Raw genomic sequence first — 12071 nt, 5'->3', positions numbered from 1 at the left:
TTGACAAACCTATGTAAATTAAGCATTTCCTATGTTCAGGGCCCTATGTTATGGGTTAGGAATTGTACAAAGATGATTAAGATGTGACCCCTGCCCCCAAGGAACTCAGAGTTTAGAAGGGAGATGAGGTCACAGGTAACATATTACAAGACAGGATAAGATCAGAATGGGTCCCTGGATCATAGATTTAGAGCTAGAAAGATCCTCAGAGTCCTTCTCATTGAAACCCCTCATTCAATAGTTGGGGAAACTGTGGCCCAGGGAGTGTCTGCCTAAAAGCACATAGGTTTGGATTTGAATCCAAGCCCCACTATACCACATTGTTCCTCCTGCCAGGGAGGAATAGAGAAAATCAGAAGAAGAAATCATTTCCAGTTTGCAGGGAGAGAGAGCAGGGGAGGGAAAGAGAATCATGGAAGGCTTCTGGGAGGAAGTAACATCTGAGCCGGGATTTCAGCAAATGGAGGTAGAAGCAGCACTGTTTTTGGCATCTATGCAAATACCTAGTAACCAGAGAGCTACCTCCAGACCTACACTAAGATTAGGAAACCCCAAAAACTGGAAACAGGGTCTCCCCTCAAATCCAAGTGACTTGTCTTGAGCTTGTCTTCATGAACTTCTGCAGGTCTCTGCCCCATAGTTTAATTTTGGTTTTTGAAGTTCTGGGGGGAAAATGTGATGTAGGTTTTACTGATTTTTTAAAATTCTCATCTCTTCCCTTTGGGTACTGGGAGTAAAATCAGTGCTCTCATGGAAATGTGGGTAAAGTTCCCAAACACCTAAGCCATCAGGAGCTTCTGGTTTGGCCAAGAGGAATCCTGGGAAAGAAAACCAGACTAGTCTGTACCTTTGGGATGAAGCCATGCCTGGGCCTTAGCCTGGAAACCTTAGTACCACTAGCCTTTCCAGTCATGAGCTTGGGGCTAGGATTTCCAACTTTCACTATCTTCTCAGTTTCCCTGACCCCTGAATCCCAATGGGGGAGGGGAGGATTCAGCAGCCCACCCTGCCTATTCCATGAGCCAGGTTGGATCTCTGAATCTAGAAAAATGCCACTGTGTCTTGGCCTAGCCCCACAGCCACTCTCTCCCCTTCCTCTCCTCCTCCCTGCTCTTCACATCCCAGATCCCTAAGTGGATTTCTAGAGCTTTCCTCCTCCTGTTCCATTTCTCTTCTTCCTCTCTCCTTCCTCCATCCCACCCTCCTCCTCCTCACTTCCTTCTCCTCTTCCTCCTGAATGCTTCCTCCTTCCCCTCCCCTTTCTTTCTGCTCTTCCTTCTCCCTCACACCTCCTCTTTCTCCCCTTCCTTTTCCTCCTTCCACTTTATAGCTTAACAAATTTAACACCTCAGAACATGGAGGTCTTTTAAAGGCCATATAGATACTACCACAAAACCAAGATTTTGCCTCATCCCAGAGCTTTCCAAAATATTGTGCTTGCTATATTCTAATTTAGTCAAAAGATATACTATTTTTATTGTGTCTGCTATTCTTTTAAATGCACTTTATAAGATTCATAGTTCTCAGAAAAATACTGTGCCTAAGAAAAATCCATTTTATCTTAGAAACCCATCATACCAAGCCTGGTATATGATTATTCCCCCCTTTTCCTCCTTCTGTTCCCTCTCTTTTCCTCTTCCTAGTCACCCTTTCCTCTTCTCCCCCTTCTCCCTTATCCTGATGACCTTCTAGTTCTCCTCTAGTATCATTCTTCCTCCTCTTCCCCTGTCTAGTTTATTTCCCTTTTCCTCATTCTGGCACCTTCTTTAGCCCTGGGTGGGAGGGCAGGGGAAGCTGAGAACCAAACTCCTCAGGAGAGGGGAGGGAGATTCATGGTGCACAGGCTCAGTCCCACCATGAGTCCTTCATTTTCAGCTCCACTGAAGTAACCTGGCTGCAAAGAGGAAGGAGGGGAGGTGAGAGTGACCCTAAATTTACTTGTGCCTCCCCTTACTGGGCAAGGGAAGGAGAGGAGGGAATAGAGGAGCTGGAATGGTGGAACCAAGAACATGTTTCTGGTAGAGAAGAAGTTCAGACCCACCTCCTTTAGCAGGCCACCCTCCCCTATCCCTGGCTCTTAGCTGACCTGGAGAAGAGTGAAAATAACATGTCAGATGTGGCTTAGAGATAATCTAATCCAACGCTTTTCATTTTATTTTATAGGGCTTTAAAGTTTGCAAAATATTTAATTTTTTTTTAATTTATTTTCATTTCACCTTCTTTCCCCTTCCACTCACCCCCTTAAGTCACCTTCATTTTACAGATGGGGACACTGAGGCCTGGAAAGGGGAAGCCACTTACTTGCCCAAGATCACACCAAAAGGTAGTTGATGGCAGAGCAGGGACTCCCACTTCTCAGCCCTGACTGTGCCTCAGGGTCCCTGAGCCCAGAACTGAGACCAGGAGATGGTGAAGGGGGAGGAAAGGAGACAGGGAGTGGAACAGGAGAGTGGGGCTGCTGAGTCACCTCTCATGGTGACTCAGGGTGCTGCCCTGATCAGATCCCAGACCAGGTGGGTCACAGCTGGGGCTGCTTCTCGGAAGTCCATTCAAGGACTGGGGGAGGAGCTGGAATAGATCTCTTAGGCCAGCCCTTTGCCTGGAAAGGGCCTTAAAGAGCTCCCAAGCTTTTCTTTCAGGGCATGCCCTCCTCTTCCTGCCAATGGAAGACAATATAATTGAGCCCATCGTGGAAACTGAGGCTCAGAGGAGTGACTCTCATAATAGGGTGGGGAGTTAGGCATGGGTTAAAATCCCAAGTCTCTCACTTATCAGCTCTCCATCTAAGACCTCAGCTTCCTGGATCATCTGGAAAGTCAAGTCCTTTCCATTTCTTACTGTCTATAACTTCTGTGTCTGTGGCAGACCAAGCCCCACTGATTCCAAAGAATGGAATGGGTGGAGGTAGGGGCCCCTTGAAGTTGGATACCAGCTGGAGAGCCTCAGATTCTAGGTAGCTTTAAGGGTGATAAATATACATCCCTTTGTTGCCAGGTAAGACATCCAGAAAATTTGTTATTGTACCTATTTTAGGGAAGAGGAAACTGAGATCCAGGGAGGTGAGGCGATTAGTTAAATAAAGTTACACCAAACAGTCAGTAGGCAATTTGAATTTGATTGACCTTCTGTGCCTGAATTCTCTGTTCCCCCTACTCTGCCCAAGGAGTACTTTCTCCATGGGTCTGTCAGAGTCTGTGAAGCTCAAAGGACAGGGACAAAACCTGAGGCTCCAGGGAATGCAGGGCAGGGCCAGGATTATAGGTCTACACATAGCTGAGCAGCACAGGCCTCCTCTGACTCCAGCAGCCCAGCTAGGCCCCAGTGCCAGAAGGTTCCTCCTTCCCAATGGGACACAAGACTTGGAAGGCTGGGTGCTGTTTTTTGGTCTCCTCTCCAGATGGGGAGGCTGGAGTCAGGCAGGAAACTCCTCAGGTAAAGAAGCCTCTGGTACTAAAGCCTCAGGAGCCAGGATGGAGAGAGTGGGGAGGAGGGGAGGGAAAATCTGTCCCATTCAAGGTCCCTCCTTCAATCTCTCCTCTCTGCCTTCCCTCACCTTCTCCCCTGTCTCTGACATCTGTGTCTGGTTTGTCTCATTCTTCTCTCAACTTTTCTGTCTGGCCCTCCTCTTCCTCTGGTTCTCTTTCTACCTGTCTTCCTGATTTTCTGTTCTCTCTGCCTCTGTCCATCCCTTCCAGTGCCTGTCTCTTCCTCTCCCAGACTCCCTATCTCCCTTCCCTTTCCCCTCTGCCAGGCCCCATGCCTCTCTCTCTCTTCTCTGCTTTCTCCCAGTATCTGTCTCTGGGCTTCCCTCCCTCCCTCTCTTCCCTTTCCCTCTCCTCTCCTCTCCATTCTGCTGTCACCCTGGCACTTTATAACCAAACAGACAAACCCCCTTTCCAATTAAAGTGGAATTAGGCAGCTCAATCAAATTAGCTCCCCATTAAAGCCCTCCTTTATTAAACCGTTTTACTGTAGTGCTATTAAGTTTCACCCTCGGCCCTGGAACCTGAAACGCCCCAAAAAGTTTACCTTCACATGTTGACTTGGTCTGTGGTGACCTTTGCTGGGTTTGGGTCGGGGGAACTGCTCTATTTTGGGAGGGGGTGGGTTGGGGAAAGGAGGGAAGGGTTGAAGCAGTTCTAAGAGCATTGGCCTGGGAATCAGGAACCCAAGGGTTCTATCCTGCCCCTAATCGTTGGTGAGATCTTAACAAGGCCCTTGCCCACCCCACTTTCCGTGTCTCCTTAGCAAAGGGGGCCGTGGACCAGATGATCCCTCAGCTTGCTTGGGTTTTACAGAACAGGCAGAAAGCGCAGGGGAAAGGAAAGCTGCCCGCCCCCCCCCCCGTTTGGAGTGGGGGTTTTTTTGTCGTTGTTTTGTTTTCATAAGGGGGAAAGGAATCCGTCTTCTCCCCTCGCAGAGGCCCAAGGAGGAAGCCCGTGGCTTCCCCTCGCCGGTCTGGGCCCGGTTCCGGGGCACAGAGAGTCTGAGGAGCAAACTTTAGCCAGGGCTCCGCGTAGGGAGGAGGTAAACAGGGCCCTTTCTGCCAAGCTCAGGGAATCGGGCTGGGGCCCGGCCTGGGCCCAGCCCGTGAGGGCCCGGGTAAGGGGTGTGTTGGGGGTGGGGTGGGGAATTAGATTTCCATGACAACCAACTTTGGCTGGGGGCAGCGTGCCCGGCTCCTTGCTGCTGCTTCGGGTTTTCGATCGTCTTCATTCCTTTCACCTGCGCACTCTAGTGGGGTCACAAGAGACGCCCCATTCCAGGGCCTAGCTGCCTTTCGAGTCTGCACCCTGCTCCAAGGCTCTGGGCCCCCACCCCCACCCCCGCTTCGTGGGCCCAGGGTTCTGGGCATGTCAGGTCCCCTTTCCCTGAGCCCAGCGGCCTGGGCCCTTCCAGAGCGGTTCATCCCCGGGTCCCGGTTCCCTCCTGTGTTAGGAAAAGAAGCTTGCTCCCCTCGGTATGGCTAAGCAGAGCAGGAGCGCTTCTTCTCCGCCTTCCTGTCGGGACTTGCTCAATGAGAGACAGAGAGAGAGGGGAAAAAAAAAAAAGAAGACAGAGGCAGAGAAAGAGAAAGGAGAGACAGAGACAGAGAAAGAAAATACATAGAGACAAACAGAGACAGAGAGAGACAGGCACAGAGAGACAGACACGGAGAGACAGACACAGATAGTCGGGAAGAAAAAAAAAAAGATTGACAGAGACAGAAATACAGAGATATTATATGACAGAAAAAGGAGAGAGAGCTAGTTAGTATACCGGTGGAGAGGGTAGGGAGGGTGGGAGTTCTAACAAACTCACCCACCGCCTCAGAAGGTGTCTTCTTCCCCCCGCCCCGTCCGCACCCCACCCCCAGCCCCTTGGATTGTGCAGAGAGCGCTCAAACCCACCAACCTTGGGCTTGATCCCCAAGTGACCCTGGTGGGGTGTGGGCAGGTTCGATTCCAGTTTTCTGGGGATTATTTTTCCAAGACTGCGGGCGCCTTCCCTTTTCTTGTGATGAGGGTTTAGGTGGCGAAAGAGCATCTGACCCGGGTTTTCGGGAGATTCAGGAGGCAGAGTGCCCTTGGTGGCCAGGCTGCTATAGCTTTCCTCCCGCTCTCTCCCAGCCCTGTCCCAAGATGGCCTTCGCTTTGGTAAGAATTCTTACGGGACGCGGGAGGATGTCACATTATCCCTTCACGCTCCCTTCCGGACAGGCCGAGTCTGAGATTTAAGGCGTAAGAGACCGACATTTTACAGCCACCTTTGCGGTATGGGTGTTGGATACGCCCCCGCCTCCCGACCCCAGCGAAACCTAGAGGGAATTATTGGGGGGCTTGGACGCAAATGTTAGGACGCGAGCCCTGGGAAGTCTCGGGGGTCACCTCCAATACCTATAGCTGGGGAGGGAACTTGGGGGACGGAGGAGAAAGCCATCAGGGATGGGGAGAACCACCCTTTTGGACTCCTTTATTCCTCTTTGGAGGCGAGCACAGAGACGGGCCTGGGAGGGGGCAATGCCTCCCTGGGAGGATGTCTCCGGCCCCCTCTTTTTCATTAATTACACGGGGTGAGGAGGAGATTGACCTTGGAGGACCCAAACAAGACCTTAACAGTCTATTTTTTTTTTTTAAGTCTTCATCCAGAAGGAGCAGGGGTTTAGAGGTATTTGGGGAAAAACATTTTGTTGTTCTCTTGATCTGGGAAGGACCGACTTTGGAGGTCTTAAAAGGAAAATAACATTTATTTCTAACCTGTGTCTGCGTAGAAGACACAACGTTCGTAGCTCTGGACCGTAGGGTGTGGCGACTAAACAGAGAACCCGGTCCCCTCTCCCACCCTAGCCCGGGAAGGAGGCAGGTCCAGGGCTGCAGCCCAGCAGGAGAGCTGAGGGTCCAGGTGGCTCCCAGTCACCCCGGAGGGGAGGGAGGAGGGGGTGAGAGGGAGGTTCCGTGGTACACGGGAGGAGAGGCTGCATCTCCGCCCTCCGAAGTACAAGACCACCTGTCTAACTTTGGTTGCCGTTGGTTTGTATTTTATCGTCTTGGTTGTTTTCCTTTCTGGAATTATTTTTTTTCTTAAACGTTAATACCAAGTTCACCTACAGATTACAATTAATAACTTAGAATCCATTTATAACATCGTACACTCGCTCGTATATATATGTATATGAATATGGATAGATCAGGTACCGATATATTTATACACGTGGAAAACCTCACAATGCACCAGTGATGAAATAGCCATGCTCGGGACCGTAAGCGACGAGGGAGGGTCAGGACAAAAACCGAAACAACGAAAGCGCCTGCTCGGAGCCCACTGCCCGGTGTTCTGGAGTCCTCCGATCTATCAGGAGAGACAGAGACAGAGGCAGAGACCCAGACGGAGCGAGGCCTGCCCTGACATCTCCTCTCCCAAGGACTAGACCCAGCGCTAGGAGTAGGTTTGTTCAGCCTAGATTTGTATTTGTCAGAGCGAACGAAAAACGGAGAGAGGAGCAGGGAGATCAACTGACAACCTGCGATCCGTCTGGGGAGCGGGCACAGGCATTCAGGGCTCGAGCACGGAGCGCCTTCTAATCCGGCCAGGGATCGAGGGCACCTACTGCCTGGGGCCCTGACAAAAGGGCTACATGTCCCATACCCACGCCCCCCACCCCCAAACCTTTGGTTGCCTTGGGAAAGGGTCCCGGCGACCGAGGGTGGCTGCGTCCCCCGGACCGAGCCCGCCTTAATTTCCCCGCCTCCAGAGGACAGCCAGCTTCCCTCCTTCCCAGCCATGGTGGACCAGCTTCAAGGGCGCAAAGACCGGGTCACCGCTCGCAATGAGCCAGGAAGCCGGGAGGGAGGGGAGGCCGAGGCTTCCTCTCCCACTCCGTGCCCCAGGCACTTCCCCTCGGTACATGACCCTCCCTATTGCTTGTCCGGGTTGTTGTTCACCAGGGGCCCGTAGAGGCCGCCCCCGTTGCTGTAGACCGGTTCCTTGTGCACGGAGGCTGAGCGGTCCCGCATGAGGTCGCTGAAGGCGTAGTCCATGGGCGGCCGGAAGCCTAGCGTGGGCATGAGGCCGGCTGTGGAGTAGGGCGCCATGAAAGCCAGCCCGCGGCTGTGCGCGGCCGCTGAGTAGGCCAGGCGCAGCGGGCTCAGCCCCAGGGGTGTGCCCAGTGGATAGGCGCCCGCTTCCGCCCCGAAGTGGCTGGCGTTGGGCTGAAGCGGAGAGAAGGCCGAACGACTGCCCAGGGTCCCGATGGCTGGGGTCATGGCCCCGGCCAGCAAGGGTCTGTGGTGGGGATGGTGGGCGGCGGCCGGGCCCGGCTGCAGCGCTGAGCCCAGGGCACCCCCGCCGCCGTCGGCGCGCCCCGTCCAGCTCTCGTCTGGGCCCTTGTCCGGGCCACCGACCGCCACAGCTGCGCCCCCGGCCACGGCGGCGCCCCGGTGGTGGTTCAGGATCTGCTCGATGGCCTGCACCACGTCCCCGCCGCAGCCCTGCAGCACTAGCTCGAGCACGCTGCGCTTGTGGCTGGGAAAGACCCGGGTCAGGATGTCCAGCGGTGTCCGCTGCCGAGGCCCGGGGCCTGAGCCCGACGGCGGCGGAGATGCCGCGGCCTCGTCCTTGTCCACCTCGGAGCCCGAGTCGGAACCCAGAGGGCTGATGGAGCCAGGGCTGTCGTCCTCGCCGGGGCCGCCGCCGCCGCTGCCGCTGCCGCTGCCGCCTCCACTGCCCGCTTCCTTCAGGGTCTTGGACTGTGGCGAGCCCAGGAACGAGTCACCGTCGCCGTTCTCCGAAGCTGAGCCTGGCCGGGCCTCCGGAGAGGAAGTGCCGGGCGCCGAGTCTGCCCCGTCCGGGGACACCGGCTTTCCCCCGGGCGGCTGAGGGGAACCCGCCCCTCCCGGCTGTAGCAGGCCTTTGGGAAACAGGTCAAACTTCTGTAGCTTGGCCTCTGAGGAGGGAAGAGAAAAGTGGGGACGGGGAGGGAATGTTAGGGCAAAGACTGGGGCCACGGCAGGACCCTAGCTCTAGACCAGGCAAATGTCTTGATTACACCCCTGCACCATCGAGTGGACAACCTGGTTCACTGCCACTCTTCCTGGCCCTCTCCATATCTCTTCCCTTTCCTGCCTACCCCCTAGGGTCTGGGGGCCCTGGCTGTCTCTGCCCTAATTCAGCTTATGCCATTTTCTTACTATACATACGCATGACCCTGGGCAAGTAACTTACTTTCTGGAGTCTCAGAGTTGTTTCATTGGGGAAACTAGGAAGGAGAATTAAATCTCTCTACTGTCCTCTCAAACTTGAAATCCAGGTAAAAGGTTTTGAGGATACTCCAAAAACCTCTGACCTGTACTCTCCTGTAGCCCACCCCTAGGACTGCTCAGCTTAGGGGATAGGTAGCATAGGAGTGACAAGGGAGTTGACTAGGCAGCCAGAGAGGTCGAGGATTTTGAAAAGTTTCTCCCTCCGCCCCCCACTCCTGCCCCAAATGAACGTCAAAAAAAAGAAAGAAAGAAAACCTCCCGGACCAGGTCCAGAGGCCGACAGGATGACCTGAGAGCTGTGACCCTGAGTTGAATGAAACTCCCCTTCCCCCCCTTCCTTTCCTATCTCTCCCCCAATGTTAGAGCTCTATTAGAACCACTGAGTTTTCTCTTTTCCTGACCTAAAGGAGAGCAAAGGTGGGAAGTGGGGATGAGAGATTACCCAAAATCTGGGAAAGAGACAGAAAAAAATGTGAAAGTTCAGGAAAAGGGCAGAAGAAAGTAAGAGGAGAGAAATCTGAATGTTTCTGTAAAGCACAATATTTTGGAAAAAAAATTTAAATCTAGTCCAAATATCTAATTTTAACAAATTAACATTTCGTCTAACATTACAAGAGCCAGTTAAATGGCCAGATTTAGGCGAGATTTCATCGCCCCAAAATCAGTTCACTGCTACTAGGAAGGGGTGAGAAGGGAAAGGATGGAAAGGGAAAAAAAAATAAAAGATGAAAGATACAAGAGGAACAGAAGAAACCAGAAAGAGAAGAAAGAGGAAGAGGAAAGAACCAAATAAGATAGAAGAGGGAACGCTGAAAAAAGAGGAAGCAGGGGAATTTTAAAAAAGGAGGAAGAAAAGGAAAACAGTGAAGAAAATGTAAGAGTAGAGATTAAAAGGGGGGAGGGAGAATCCCCAGAGAGAGGGCAAGGACGAGAGAGTGAAGAGAAGGGACAGGTGAGAGGGAAAGGAGGGAAAGAGAAGAAGCAAGGGAGTAAAAGGGGAGAAAGCAAAAAGAAGAGCCCGGGGAGAGAATGAAGAGAGGAAAGAAATGACATCGCTAAGGGATTGAGACATTAATTGAATTAGAAAAAAGGAATGGAGAGAACAAGGAGAGAAAAAGGAAGGAGGAGCTCGGAATAAGAACAAAACCATCTATAAACGGAAGAAGAAGACAAAAAGCAAAGCCTGGAGAACTATAAGGGAGAGAAAAGAAACTGGAAAGGAGGAGAGGCAGAGAGCATAAAAAAAAGAAAAGAGAGGAGGACGAGGATGAGGAGGGGAAACAATATGGGAGGAAAGGCAAAGATATAAAAAGAAGAGAGGGAGAGGAAGGGGAAAGCTGAACCGTATTTGGGATGACGGGGCAAAAGAATAAGAAAATAGAATGGAGAAGGGAAGGAGAAATGGAAGGAGTGGTACGATGGGGCTGAGGGAACTGGGGGAATTAGGAAAGGGTTCCCGGAGAGAGGAACGAAAGAAAGGGTGCGGAAACACCACCAAAAAAAAAAAAAGTGACGGGGAATAAACAAGTGGGAAGGAGTGAGAGGCAGGAAAAGAGGGGAAAGAGGAAAGAGAGAGAGAGAGAGACAGAGACAGACAGAGAGAGAGACAGAGACAGAGAGAGACAGAGACAGAGAGAACGAGTGAACAGAAGGAAGAGGAAGAAAGGAAGGAGAAAGTTTTCTAAAGAGGGAAGACAAGAGCGGCTACAGAGAAAAGAGAAGCCCTCCCCACCCCACTCGCGACCGCAAGCCTGGGGTCCCAGCATTCCACGCGCCCCCCTCCCCCAATTGCCGTTCCCTTCACCTGTGCCTCCTGCTCCGGTCCCTGCTCCAGCACCCCCTGCGCCCGAGCCCGGCCCCGGCCCCGGGCCAGCCCCGCTCGCGCTGTCGGGGCACACGGTGCCGAAGACCTCGTAGGCGGGCCGCGGCGGGATGATGCCGTTGGCCGCGGCCAAGGCGAGCCCCTCGGCCGTGCCATAGAGCAGCTGCAGCTCGCGGGCCTCGTTCTCCTCCTGCGCTTGCTGCCGGCGCAGAGCCACCTGCGCGGCCATGACCCGCTGGCGCTCGGCAATGAGAGTGCACTTGGCGCACAGGCAGTCCTTCCAGCGGCAGTAGCGCTTGTGGCCCTTGAGCGCCGACACCACCCCGTGGTTGCGGCACCGCGCGCACTTGGGCGTGCGCGGGTACTTCTCCGCCGCTCGCAGCAGCAGGGGTGGCGCCCGAAGCAGGCCGCCAGCCACGCTCACCGGCAGCGACGCGGCCGCTGCAGCTGCCGCCGCCACGGACGCTACGGACGCCACGGAGCCGGGCGCCACCGGGGGCCCGGCCGCCGAGGGCACGCTGGGCAGCTCCGAGCGAAGCTCCATCGAGGCCAGTCTTCCACTCCTGTCTGCAATGGGACGAGAGAAAACAAACCCCCGCCCAGTTGACTTGGCTCGGAGGCCTGGGGGGCGGGGGTAGGTGGAGAAGGACCCTGGAGCGGAGGGGCAGGAGACTGGGCTGGATAAGCATGGGGTGACCATGCGCAAGGCCTTTCGCCTCGTTGGGCCTGCTTGCTCGACTGTGAAATAAGGAGGTTGGACCAGGAGACCTGAGCCCTTTCTGCCCCGGGCAGTCGGCGCTCTGCAAGTTAAGCATCTCCAACCCGGAGGTTCTGAGCTCTCCACTCCTAGCTCTACTATTCCGAGACCCAGGTTCGAATGTCCTCTGCCCTAACATGTTACGTTCTAAGGCCCCTTCTAGCCCCGACGTTCCAAGTTCTAGAGACCTTGGCAACTCTAACACTGCAAGTTCCAAGGGTCTTTCCAGTCCGAGCTTTCCAGATTTGGGGGCCTCTAAGATTTCTTCCAGCTTTTAAATTATGCCTTCTGTGTACTACAGGCCCCTGGGCTCCGACACCCTGAGTTTAAATTTTCCTTATGTTCTTTCGTGATTTCGTTACCTAACACTTCCCACCTCCGCCGCCGCCCATGGTTGGCATCCCCCTCCCAGGCCTTTAAGGAAATGGAAGGGGGTGGCCTGCCTATAAAACAGAGTAACGCTGGGGGGGGGGGGTCCTCTGGGCCTCAGTTTCCCAATCTGTACAATGGGAGGGATTACAAGATGTATGGTCCTTGCCGGTTCTGATATTTTTTTTTGCATATCGTCCCTAGTCTAGAAGCCTCCAGGAGAATCTCTCTTCGAGCCCCAGGCCCCTAAGTACCTCCTTTCCCTTATTTCTATAAGCCTTATAGGAAGAGGTAGGGTTGGAAAGGAAACCACTGCCATTAGATTTTTTTCCTCTTGTCTCCCCCCTTCCCCTCGCTCTTTAATCCGCAGCTGGGGCGTCCGGGG

At 53.6% G+C, this 12071-nt stretch overlaps 1 protein-coding gene across 1 annotated transcript; it reads right to left on the bottom strand.

Moving 5' to 3' along the window:
• Positions 1-7394: 7394 nt before the first annotated feature.
• Positions 7395-11104, bottom strand: LOC138165202 (doublesex- and mab-3-related transcription factor A2-like). Its single transcript, XM_069093323.1, has 2 exons — positions 10543-11104; positions 7395-8422 (listed from the first exon to the last, which is right to left on the bottom strand). The coding sequence occupies exons 1-2, from the start codon at positions 11102-11104 to the stop codon at positions 7395-7397; spliced, it is 1590 nt and encodes a 529-aa protein (XP_068949424.1).
• Positions 11105-12071: the final 967 nt, after the last annotated feature.

This window comes from Petaurus breviceps, unplaced genomic scaffold (assembly GCF_028583685.1).
Source record: "Petaurus breviceps papuanus isolate PSGF00001 unplaced genomic scaffold, PetGlider_PUasm1.0 208, whole genome shotgun sequence".
In the NCBI taxonomy this organism is placed as follows: Eukaryota; Metazoa; Chordata; class Mammalia; order Diprotodontia; family Petauridae; genus Petaurus; species Petaurus breviceps.
This window is presented reverse-complemented; position numbering and strand designations above follow the sequence as displayed.

Coding starts and splice junctions, on each gene's coding strand:
- LOC138165202 (XM_069093323.1), bottom strand. CDS start 11,104: ATGGAGCTTCGCTCGGAGCTGCCCAGCGTGCCCTCGGCGGCCGGGCCC. Junction 8,423..10,542: donor GACCGGAGCAGGAGGCACAG/GTGAAGGGAACG, acceptor TTCCCTCCTCAG/AGGCCAAGCTACAGAAGTTT.